At 39.5% G+C, this 13,285-nt stretch overlaps 1 protein-coding gene across 2 annotated transcripts in view; it reads left to right on the top strand.

Moving 5' to 3' along the window:
* Positions 1–11,246, top strand: part of LOC114550853 (gamma-aminobutyric acid receptor subunit beta-3) — a 32,351-nt gene extending 21,105 nt beyond the window's left edge. For both annotated transcript variants that reach the window (XM_028571779.1, XM_028571780.1), the window contains exons 7-9: positions 1,456–1,608; positions 7,195–7,442; positions 9,668–11,246. In XM_028571779.1, coding sequence (XP_028427580.1) covers positions 1,456–1,608; positions 7,195–7,442; positions 9,668–10,039 — 773 coding nt within the window. In that variant the 3' untranslated portion in view covers positions 10,040–11,246. The remainder of the gene's footprint in view (positions 1–1,455; positions 1,609–7,194; positions 7,443–9,667) is intronic.
* Positions 11,247–13,285: the final 2,039 nt, after the last annotated feature.

The following is a 13,285-nucleotide window of genomic DNA, read 5'->3' on the forward strand; positions in this document are numbered from 1 at the left end:
TGGATGAAGTGGGACTTAAGAGGTAAAAACTTGCCAACACTTTACTAACATTACAGGTACCACTTAATTTGTACCTAATTTTTTTATTAAGGTAAAATGATAAAGTAGGACTATAATATATTAAGTGGTTCTTGTTAAGGCCCCTCCAAGTATTGGACACATTTAATGTTTGGACTTGTGATGGTGCTGTATGGAAAATGAAGACATCACAAGTTACTACAATTCATCCTGAGGGGGAACATAAATGTGTGTGCCAAATGTCATAGCAATCTATGCAATATATGCAGAGACATTTTACAAATGTCAACCTCATGGTGGCGCTAAAAGAAAAAAAGGTGACACATGTCTCATCACTGCAACAATATGTCTGGTGAACTGTGGGCTGTGCATTTGTATGTGCATAAAAGAGTAAATAACATAACACAATTCCCATATACACTAGACCCATATATTTGCTCAGGTTACAAACTGGGTCTTGTGGTTGCCGACTGCCTTTGGAAGCCGAATAAATCAGTCAGTAGTTCTAGATAATAACATTAATAACAACCCAGCCCTTTAAAATAACATGTTTGGATTTTATTGCAATCTAACTTACAGTCACCACAGAACCTAATGAGATTGTGTGTTTTTTCAAGTGACTCTCCATCCAACCATGCACACGATGGTTGGACCCACGCTCGCCACAAGTAGCTTTGGCTGAAACCCACGGATTGGAAATTACAGTGTAATGGCACCCAGTTCTCCTCCAATAGAAAGGGAAAATTGGAAAATAACTAGGAAAAGTGGAAGTAACAAGCCATAGATTCAATCCATAAAGAGACATATGCTGGGCGAGAGAAAATCATAAATCACACTTATAGGCTACTGTTTATGTTCCAGGCCATGGAAAAGGAATGACAGAAAAGCTCTGTCAAAGCAGATCGTGGTGAGGAGTATCGTTTTCCTGATTTAGAAAGAATCACAGGCACTGCTACATGCATTTAGAAAACTACTATTCCTGCAGTAATGCTGAATCTCTCAGAATCATCATATGAATTATGTAGGTGGATGAGATGTGGAGAATTGATGAATCAAAATACTCAAAAACATTTTTATCACCATAACTAAATATTGTGTCACATTGTCACGAAATAGAGTTACAGTATTGTGCGTGTGTGAGAGAGTTGGTCTCTGCTGGTGCTAGTGATGGGGATACTTGTTACCATGGCAATAAATCCAACCCATGCTGTCGGGTTTGTCATGGAAACAAACAAAAACACAAGGTGTCTCGTGTGCTCCTGTGAATGATATAAGTTAGATGTTTTTACTGTCAACAATTTCATGTTTTCAAACCATTGAACCAAATGGACTTTTGTAGATTTGATGTACAGTGATCCTTAATACTACCTAAAAATGTAATTTCTAAACCAAAAGATTTAAACACACTGCTTCGATCTTTGTCTCCCCATTCCTCAGGTGCCTACCCTCGACTGTCTCTGAGCTTCAAGCTAAAGAGGAACATCGGCTACTTCATCCTGCAGACGTACATGCCATCGATCTTGATTACCATCCTCTCCTGGGTCTCCTTCTGGATAAATTACGACGCGTCAGCAGCCAGAGTGGCTCTAGGTAAGAAACAGTGGCTGTAAAGGAGCAGGTATTTGGATATTTAGATGAGATCGGAGACCAGAATGATACACAACCTCCCTGGCTGAACTTCCCATCCCGTGCTGGTATTAGTGAGAGCTTTAGGGAATGGCTTGGAAATTGGTGGGCCAAATGGACATTTTGAAGAACACATCTATTATTTGGAGAAAAAAAGACATCCCTGTCATCTTTGGACATAGGCATTTGTGTGCAAAGTGTGTAAATACCGGAGCTGTAATGCTATGCATGTAAACATTTTGTCCATTGTGCCTTTCCATGTGACAAAGGCAGGAATACTCTTAGAAAACTGGGTCATTCCTTGTGCCTGTTGTTGCTGTGGTCACTGAGAGGCTACCAGGAGTTTAAAATACATCACGTATATAATAATACATAATAATACATAATTTCACTATTGAGGAGGGCATGTGTGGGTACAAAGGCCCACGTCGGGCTCCTGTGAGTAGTAAACAAGGCAGAGGTGGAAGCAGCAGGTCTCTGGGTTGTAATCATTGCGATTCCTCACAGGAGGTTGCAACACAATTTTGTCTTTGTTAAATATTGAAGTGCGTAGTTCTTGATGACATGAGGAACCAGGAAGGGAAGCTATGTAATATGAAGATTGTCAAGACAATAGATAATTTGCAATTTAGAAAATAGACTTTCCACAGCAGTCATAATTAGCAGCACCATGGTAAATTAGCAATCGACCATTCGCTAAATGCCTCCCCTGAACAGCAATGGTCCAATCACAGCTTAGCAACAGTAACTAGGATAACACCACCTACTGTTGTTTGGAGGTTTGAATCTTTTTTTAGCCTTTCCAAAACCAAAAAAAAAAAAAAAAAAAAAAAAAAGAACAAAAGTATAAAGAATGCAGTTTATCGTTTATCTGCTCTAATGTAAGCCTACTACTTACACAAAGCCAAGGTTACATAAAAAAAATTCTTAAGCCCTCATCCATCCACAGCTGGAGGCAGTGTTTTCAACCAACATGGAGCTAACATTACCTGAATTAGCAAGCCAGCTACAGCTGATGAAATCTGCCAGCAACAGTTGTCATTTCAGCTGGTAAAATAGTCGCCCACCAGCTAGAAATGAGAAGTCTGTGTTTGTCTACCTCTGTCTGAAATAAAAGACCCACTGTTTAAACAATTTGAGTTCCCGGTCCAATTTCAGCCAGGGACCTACCTTTGTTGCAAGTCATATCCCTCTCTCTCTCTCCACTTATTTCCTGTGCGCCTCTTCACCATCCACCATTTTTTTTGCTATGCTAAATCTGCCACTATCTAGTTGCCTCTCCACTCATAGGCATTTAAGCAGTTTTAGAAGACAATGCAAAGATAAAATCAAGGCTGGTCATGCCCAGATCCCTTTGAGAATGTGACCGTCAAAGCAAAAGTGGCTCACCAATTAACTGGAATACAAACCAGGCAAATTAGGTAGGCTATCTGCTCAAGGGGACTTAAAAGGCCCAGATTCACTATGTGGCCCAGCAGCAAATCCTAACCTTATTCTGGCTATGCCAATGGATTGCTGCTTTGGCCCTTAAATCATCTTTATATAGGTAGATAATGGAACAGTTATGACCTTAACACATCCTAATGCTTTTTGGAAATTATGCTTTGATCCATTACCTGTTTTCTGGAGAGTGTGTTTACTTTTATCTGTTTTATATCCACCATTATTTGCCTGCTTAAACTGGTTGTTTTTCTAAGGCATGCAATATCCGATCATTACCTTAGGAGTATGTATGTCTGCTTTTATGTTTGTGCATGTGTGTGTGTTAGTAAGGGGAATGTGTACGTGTAATGTCTTGCTATAGCTACAATATCCGGTGTGTGCTACTTCAGCTGAGAGGCAACCGGAGGTCCATTCACTTTTCCTGATGGATCATTACAAGCTTTCAGCAGGTGCCCTGATGGTGGAAGAAGGGGTGTGTGTGTGTGTGTGTGTGTGTGTGTGTGTGTGTGTGTGTGTGTGTGTGTGTGTGTATGCCTGTGTGCGTCTGCTCCTATTGCGTGTGCAAACCTGCCAGTAAGAGCAACGTAATGATCAAGGAGAAATCAATTCAAGGAGGCAGCAGGCAAACAATTGAATTGTTTGAAGGAGAATCTCATTTTCCTGAGCAATTTCAAAGGACTGCAAAGTTACAAATGACCTGCTCACACCCTAATCTGGTTGCAACCCATTTCCCACAGTCATGCCCTTCACTCACAATCATATTATATAGAACAGTCAAGGTGTGCGCATTAGCTGTAATTGGTGTAGGAGCACTTTTAGTGTAATGGTAGACAAGTTGAGTTCACTGTATGTTGTTCCAGTGCATTAAAACCTTTTCTTCTAAACCGCAGACTCTCAAAATGACAAGTCTTGAAACATTGTGCATGCTAACTAGAAAGTTGACAATTTGTGCTGTCTGCAAGTGATGAATGGAAGTGTTTAATTGACGTTGCTGTGATTTAACGCCCATGCCTCTGTTCTCGCAGTCAACATCCATTGCCTTTCAAGCGCTTTATTGCATCCTACATGATACCTTTTCCGTTTTTATAATGTTGAGTTGTGTTGCTAATGGCCTATTGGCTTGTGATTAGAGGACATTTGATTGCTGTGTTCCTTTGTTTCAGCTGTTAGGTGGAAAAGAGACTCTGGGACATATAACAAGAGAAAAAAGGGGGATGGAAAGATGGAAACCACCAGTAAATGATGGGGAGATCTGGGTGGGGGGGGGATACAGGATAAATGAAGAGCGACAGAGGGAGAGATTGAGGGAGAGGGAGAGATAGCAGTGAACAATGGAACGAGACAGAGAGAGGGGATGAGAGAGACAGAAAAAGACCGAGAGTGTGAGAGACCCTATAAAACTATATTTCTCCCCTAGGAGTGTAACAGCGTGATGAAAAAGGAGAGAGGCCCATGGGCGCGTGGCCCCTTGATTAAATTGTCCGAACAGGGAGGGAGGGAGCAAAAGAGAGGGAGGAATGGAGGGAGGGAGTGAAGGACAGAGAGTAATGGCGCAGCTGAGAGAACACCTATAAAGAACAAGGCTGTCGTTAAGCATAAAAAAACCTAGAGATTGCAACATCCAATAGGGACGGAGACAAGAAGCATGTGCATGTTCAGGCAAGCTCGTTTATACGCACCGGCTTCTCACACCGTCCATGATGCGACACGTGCGCACGCACACACACGCACAGTGTTAGCCTTGTAATGTGCCAATAAATCACACTAAGGGCTAGATTGACCTGAGCTATCCTGCTCCCTCCTCCCAACCCCTCCCGACTGTCTCTTCACTGTACTTTATGACAGACACAGACACAGACACAGACACAGACACACACACACACACACACACACACACACACACACACACACACACACACACACACACACAAAAGCCTTGTTCACGTGTGTTATACGAGCGGCCCGGCTACTGATATGCTCCATTTATTTCCAGCATGGGTAGATAAAGTAGTAGAGATAGTATCTGCCACATATCAATAATGAGATAAGATATAGCGGTATTGCACTGCAGGAAGTCAGGGTTTGCATGAATATGAGTGAGGCGTGTGTTTATTTGCTATGACTTGTGATATGTAAGATGGTACTGTAAGATACATGGGGTTTTCATGGTAGCATAAGTGCAGAAACACATCGCAAGTCACACACAACACAATGGAAATAAAAAAAAAATTTTCATAGTTTTTACTAAATATTTAAAGGCAAACTGTTAATGTTGATGACATACAAAACTATTAACACTTATTTCGTTGCAATTGTATGTTTTTTAAATTATTGATAAAATATTGTTCTAGAGCTGCAAAAATTAATCAATTAATCGATTAGTTGTCAACTATTAAATTAATCACCAACTATTTTGATAATCGATTAATCGGCTTGACTAATTTTTTATGAAAAAAATAAATAAATAAAAAATCTCTGATTCCAGCTTCTTAAATGTGAATATGTTCTAGTTTATTCTCTCCTCTGTGACAGTAAACTGAATATCTTTGAGTTGTGCACAAAACAAGACATTTGAGGACGTCATCTTGGGCTTTGGAAAAACACTGATTGACATTTTTCACCATTTTACTGACATTTTATAAACCAAACTAATTGATTAATTAAGAAAATAATCAACATAATGAAAATAATTGTTAGTTGCAGCCCTATATTGTTCAGTATGTTGCCATATCATCAAGAATATCATTATTGCAGAAATACCCTGACTATCGTGATATATCGCCGACACCTAGTTGCAGTGCGTTTCTGTATTTGGTTGTGTTTCCTGTATTTAATTGTGTTTCGTCTTTTGCATGCATATTCGTAGGTTACGGTGCATTGAGCTCTCAGGGCCACTGTAGAAATGTATCAAACCTCAGCCAATTCAATTTGTCTGTCATTTTATATGAGTCTCACTTAGTGTCTCTCTCTTTCTGTCATGCTGAAACATACAAGGTGCGAAGGTGCCTTCACTGGGATACAGCAAAGAAGCGTGCCACTCTGTATCCGTTGTGGTTAAGGTTACAAAGAGCTAGGGGCTAGATACATGCCGCACTATTCTAATGAGTTTTTTTCTGCCGATGACCAAGGGGCAGTTGGAGGTTTCAAGGCAGACCTTTATAATTTCAATGAAGCAGAGGTTATGCACTCACCTACCAGTGCCTGTGTGGTCATGCAAGTAAAATAAGATCCAACATAAAAGTGATCAGGAAGTGCTCAAGCATAATACTGTGCTTATAGTATTTTCTTTTTCCCGCCCTCACTGTTTCTTTGACACTTCAGCAAGGCAATCTCAGAGCAACATAGGTTTTTTTCTATAAAAATATCCTTGTTTCTATAGTAACACGTAAGACATCTGTTGGAGTTTTTCCTTCATCGTGACCTTAATGTTACTGACGAGATCGAAGCATCTGCTTAGAAAATGTGTGTGTGTGTGGAGGGGGGGTTGTGCATATGGTAAAACAGGTTTGGACTAATTAAGCATCAAATTTACCATCACAGATTGATTGCCAAGATTGGTATTAAGAAAGCCTTGGAGAAAAAAAAAAAACATTTTATCCTCTAAATGATGCTGTATGATCTGAACAGGTAGAATTTACTGCGATTTTCTCGATTAGTTGTTTGCACTATAAAGTGTCCGAAAGTGGTGAAAAATGTTGGTTATGATGACGTCCTCATATGTCTTGTTCTGTCCACAACTTGAAGATATTCAGTCTGTCACAGAGGAGTGAAGAAACTAGAAAATATTCACATTTAAGACGCTGGAATCAGATAATTTTGCCTTTTTTTCTTTAAAATAATACTCAAGCGATTAATCGATTATCAAAATAGTTCTCGATTAATTTAGTAGTTCACAGCTAATCGATTAATCGACTATTTGCAGCTCTCATACTTATATTGATGCTTTATATTACTGATATTGATGACTGATAGTTGTTAAATAAACCTCTCATTAACTACCTTTTAGCTCATGACAGTTTCTGCTCCTGTGGTTATTTAATGCTCTTTTGGTCATAATGACACCTAAAATGATTAAAAAGACCATGTTTTTCTGATTCCTTATCTTAGGGATCACCACGGTGCTGACAATGACCACTATCAACACCCACTTGAGAGAGACGCTGCCCAAGATCCCCTACGTCAAGGCCATCGACATGTACCTGATGGGCTGCTTCGTCATGGTCTTCCTGGCCCTGCTGGAGTACGCCTTTGTCAACTACATCTTCTTCGGGAGGGGTCCCCAGATGCAGAAGAAGCTAGCGGAGAAGGCAGAGAAAGCCAACAATGAGAGGGCAGCCAAGTACGACGCTGCAAGGGTGAGTTGGGATTTGACGATTGTGACATGATTTCTGGACTCAAATGATCAGTTGATAAATGGATTGAACTAAAGTATCAATCAATAAATAATGGTACTGCATGTGTATGAATATTTGGTTATATCCACAGAAAATGCTGCAGGGCAACACTGTAGAAAGGACCGTATGAGTGGATTCTTAAATTCCTTATTTTGTTTCTCCTAACAGGACATGAATGATAAAACAGCCTTGACACTACAGTTATTCTAAAATTAACTTGTTTTTTTCAGCTCTCCATTGCAGAAGCAGCAAAAGGAAAATGTTCAGCATAATTGACCTGTATTACATTATCATATTATTCATAGGCATCTGTATCGCCAATGGAGGCTTCAGTAGGAAAAATATGTTGAGTTTAAAAAAATAAAATCAGGTATTTGTTCCCCACATGTGGCTGAATATTTTCATCTCCTCAGGAGGCAGGTAGTAGGACCGCATCCCTAAAGCGGTCCAATCAGGTTAAAGGTCTTCGCCACTCACGCTCGGTGAGTTGCTTGTTCAGTGAGACTCTTCAATATCCTTGAGTCAACTTGCCATTGCCATCAGCTGACATGGATGTTTTTTTAATTTTCTTTTGCCGTAATGCAAAATATTTCCCCATCCATGGAATGAGTCAAGCGACAACAGACATCTTCATGACATTGCCATATTCTCAGGAGTATTTATTTTGACTTTGACTTCTTCACTGCAGTTGTTTCTGCATTGAAATGATGCTCGTGCTCGATTGCATTGTCAAATCGGTATTTCAGATATGAACCTGTTTCTCCTTTCAGAGGTTATCCTGAATGCATGCTGTCTGCGTATATTTTCTCATTGCAATCATCATTAAAAGCCACATGTCTCAAATAGCTTTCATACAGTGACATTGCGCATGTCAGAATGTGGTAAATCAGTTGATAGTTAATGCAGAGGTCCCCCATTTTTTCTGCATTAGTACCAGGATTCTTTTTTAATTGGACATTTTCAAAAAGTTTAATCAATTCTGAAAATATTAAATCAAACTGAGAATAATAATAATAACAACTTTGGAAGTCAGTGAACACACCTTAAAAGGTCTTAGTTAGATCTTTTCTGGCCTGTACAAACACTGACATTAGGAGAAAAGGGGAAATGTGGGACTTCCACAGTTGCTACATTTGCATGAATGATCGCCACTGTCCATTATTGTTGATTTTGTGGTGCACACATCATAGGCATGGAGTATGATGTGTGTCCTATGTGATTGATTAAATTGTTGAAAGTGATGGTGTGGGCTTATATCGCTTCAGTCCGGGAAAAAGAAAATCTTCATGTGCTTCAGGTCGGAGGTCCACAGGTTATAGCAGGAGGCATGACACCCAAGAAGACGAAAATATTTCTCTGATCATTTATCAATGGAAACGTTCCTCTTGTTCTTCAAGTCATACAGAGCAGCTGACATTGTAGTGGCTGCCATTAATTGATAAAATGCCATCAAGGAACAGAGGCGCTTGAGACCCAAGCTGTGCCTGAAACTGCTCCTTCATCCACTCAATTACTTTTCCATACCCAAGAAAAACTCAAAAAGGTTTCTTGCGATGCACTTAACGATGATAAGTTTAATTGAATTTCATTTATAGTGTCAAATCATAACCAAAGTTATCTCAGGACACTTTAGACCACACTATAATTTACAGAGAACTAACAATTCCCAAAAGAGCATGCAGCGGTCAACAGTGCCCAAAATCACAATTTACTATTCTAACACTTTAACTTACACACCTGTCAGGTCCAGAGCAAAGGCAAAGCACTGCAATTAGAATGTTTTAGAAAATATGTCCCAATGTTCTAAGGAGACATCCATGGATGGATTATGAGACAATGGGCCCCTGGCTCAGTCATGTAAAAAACAAAAAACACCTCTCGTAGGGACAAAACACCCAGACTGAAAGTATAAAGATATATTGTCATTTAGCATCCCTTTGGAGTCTTTTTAGATGTTTTCTGTATCTTTGTAACTGGTTGCCAGTTTTTGTGGTCAGGAGTCTCTGGGCCCCTGGGCCTGTGCCCGTTCAGTAATCGTTCCATGATGACATCAACATTTCATGGTCTTGAATGCAATGTGCACTGAGGGAGAGTGCCTTAACACTTCAGGTAGAGTCCTCTCTAGCTGTTCCAGTTATTTGCACATAATGTTGCTAATTAGTTTTCCCATTTCTTTATCCATTCAGGCGGAACCGCACGGGCATGGGAACATCCTGCTAACCACCCTGGAGATCCATAACGAGGTGGCGGGGGGCGAGATCACCACCAGCTTGGCGGACATTAGGAACTCTCAGTCCATGGTGCAGTTGGACAGCACGGCCTCGTCGCACATCCAGTACCGCAAGCAGAGCGGCGGGATCGGCCCACGCTCCACCAGCAAGCACTCCCTGGACCGGGCCGCTCAGCTGAAACGCAGCCGTCTGCGGAGGCGGTCCTCGCAGCTCAAAATCAAAATCCCCGACCTGACGGATGTGAACGCCATCGACCGCTGGTCACGGATCATCTTCCCTTCTGTTTTCTCACTGTTCAACCTTGTCTACTGGCTCTACTATGTCTGATTGGACTGTTTTGTTGAGATGTTTGTTGTTGCTTGTTTGATTTTTTTCCTTCATTTTGTTTCTTTCTCTTCCTTTTTTCCTGTTGCTTTTATACATGATCAAATCTATCGAGTTAAAGACTGCAACCCTTCAAGACAAAAAAAACAACAGACTGAGAAAGGACCAAGTTCTTGTCAAAATTGTTTTTATATTTGCAGTCTTTGAATTTTAGTACCAAGGTCTTTTTATTTTCAAAAGTATGTACTGTAATTGGGACTTGTGACAGTCATTTCCCAACATTTGCCCTTTCAGTAATGTGTAAATAGAGAGATACAAAGCCAGCAATTGAATAAATAATACAGAATTAGCAAAAAACAAACAATAGCAGTTAACGCAATGATTTTTCTAATAACAAAAACTTTATACTACACAGGTGGTCAGATAAATGCAGGCAATTCCTAAAAGTCCATTAAACAAACTAATGTATGTTTGACTGGTACCATATGCACTACTAATGCATGTAATGATCAACCATAGTGAAGAAATTACTCCTTTTTTGCCTTGGATTATGTCACAACTTTACAGAAGACTCTGTTGATGTGTATTTGTTTATAGCGTTAATAATATACAGAATACTTGCTATTAACCATGTCATTTGCTGATCTGGTAAAACTTTGCCCAAAAATAATAATTTAAAGTTGAGGATTTTATCCTCTGTTCAGGATGATTGTGACTCAGGTTCTGAATCTTTTGCTATTTGACATCTTCTTCTTGACGAAGAAAAGTGTCACTGATCCTTTTTGGTAACTTGATAAGGAAAAGAAAGCACAAATACGAATAAAACTGCCATTTTTTCACTTCTACCTACTGGTAACAGCGCTCAAGTGATAGCATGACAGAATTGCACTCAAATTTATCAAACTTCTTCTAAAAAATGGTCTTACTTTCATTTAAAACAACTGCCAAGGGCCTTTTGGGCGACACGGTTACTTAACCCATGAAATATTATAATATTTTTGTACTCTGTGTCTTCAGGTATTCCTTTGACTTTCCTAACCCGTCTTTTTTTCTTTGCTCAACACTAACTGTGTTATGGTGAGGAATGAAATCCATTTTTTTGTATATAAGTACATATGTGTATATACATAAATGTATATATATATACTGTGTGTACAACCCAAAATGAAATTGATCTGAGAATTTTGTGATTGTCATACTGGCTATTAAATGTCAGAATATTTAGTGCGAAAAAGACACAAAAAAAGACAAGGATTAAACAAATTAACCAACAGGTCAGTTTCAAGCATCAGTTTAGTTTTTTTGTGGGGCACTCTGAATATCTTCTCAAACATCCAACCATGTTCAAGACCACACTAGACACTGTATGTATGTTCACCCTGCATTTTAGAGTTACTTTATGCTCCGTCATACAGCAGCAGATGCAAATGGATTTCATTGATTCCGCAGACGGACCACAATAACCGGTCTGTGGACTAATAAGCACATGCTAGCGCTGAATGTAATGACTGTATGCATTCTTCAGGGAGAGGATAATGAGCCATGGTCATCATTTCTCCATCAGAATGTAACACGCCCATTCTTACAAGTGAAAAAGAAAGAGAGGGAAGAAATGGTGTTTTAAGAGTGTGTGCATGTGCGTGCGTGTGTGTGTGTGTGTGTGTGTGTGTGTGTGTGTGTGTGTGTGTATGCGAGAGATGGGAAATGGATAAGGAGAGCTTAAGATAGGAAGGGCATGGGTAGACCATTTATTTTCTGTGCTGCTTGCTCGACTATGGGCAAATGTCAACGTATAATAGTTTTGTGGATAAAAATAGCTCTCCTGTCCCACTCTTTTGATGAACTGTGTGCCATTCCACCTAAGGTCGCAGAGCAATCAACCAGTTACAACTCATGGACGATGATGTAAATCTGTCATTGATACATTACATACATACATCGTTGGTGCATGTACGAGAATACATGTAGAGTAAAAAAAATGCTACTTGACAACATTGGGATCAATTTAACTAAAAAATTGTTAAGTTTTATGTGTACAGATTGATTGATATATGACTAAGAACTGAATGTATTGTACTTGGATTGTTCCTGCATAAATGCAATTTTCTTTCTGGAAACAGGATTGACCTCAACTCTGATTAATTAGCGCTCTCATTGATTCCACATTCAAGTGACCCCAAGTTTCTTGCTGGTTTCTTGACCTGTTTTCTACTGTGTAGACGGGGCAGAGTGCACATATGACCTGGGTCCAAGAAATAATATATATATAATAAGACAAAAAAACATCCTGCTAAAGGTGTGTTCAGAAAGATTTCACCTTGTGTCATTCGTACAAATTTGTGTTAATTCGCCCCAAGCAGCCAATGTACCAACTGTACATTAGCTGTAAGCTAGTTAGCAATGGACACACTGAAACTTCTGTCTGGTATATCCCTCTAGTCTCTGTATGTTTATAAAAAAAAATTCGGAAGTTGAAACATTTTCAGCCTGTATGGATACGGTTTTGTGTCAAATCGTGTCTTTCCGTAGACTATGTATGCAACTGCGCCACCGCTAAAACTCGTTTGGCGTTCTTTCTGAACACAGAGTAAGAGAGGATGACAGAGCTTTCTTTCGTGATCTCATGCATCCACGGTTGTTAAGACATGGAACCAGTTTGTCCAAAGATGATCAAGCTGCTTTGTGTTGGTTGAAGGAGGAAATTCGTACGAATAAGACTGGAAGAGATTTCTGGAACACTGAAGCTGGAAAATGTTTTCCTTCCTGGCTTACTGTTACACTTTGATTAAAACGATTGCTTACGGGTCAGGTTTTTGCAGTTGGTCATTGGTGCATTATTTTAATTACCAAACTATATAGTGCAGTTGAAAAGTGAGATGCGGTAACTCTCGATACTCGTTTATCATGCATGCAACTACAATTCATAACTTGGGAAGACTTAAAAAAAAAAAAAAAAAGATATTTTACAAATTCACTTATGAGAGCTGCTCATTTTAGAGATGACAATATGCCATGTGAGCCTAGAATAAAAAGAAAAAAAGTAACAAAAATAAGGAGTCAAAGACTTCAGGTGTTGTATGGCCTTGGTCCCATAATGGAATGTGAAATGTTCTGTGCTGCCACAAATTGTATTTAGGCTTAGATTTATACTGTATATCTCTGTATGTTTCTCTTCCTTTTTCAATAGATTATCATGTAAACCATCCAATAAATGATATACATTGTACCTTTGTATTTGGTATTGGGAGC

This window comes from Perca flavescens, chromosome 24, assembly GCF_004354835.1.
Source record: "Perca flavescens isolate YP-PL-M2 chromosome 24, PFLA_1.0, whole genome shotgun sequence".
Lineage (NCBI taxonomy): Eukaryota > Metazoa > Chordata > Actinopteri > Perciformes > Percidae > Perca > Perca flavescens.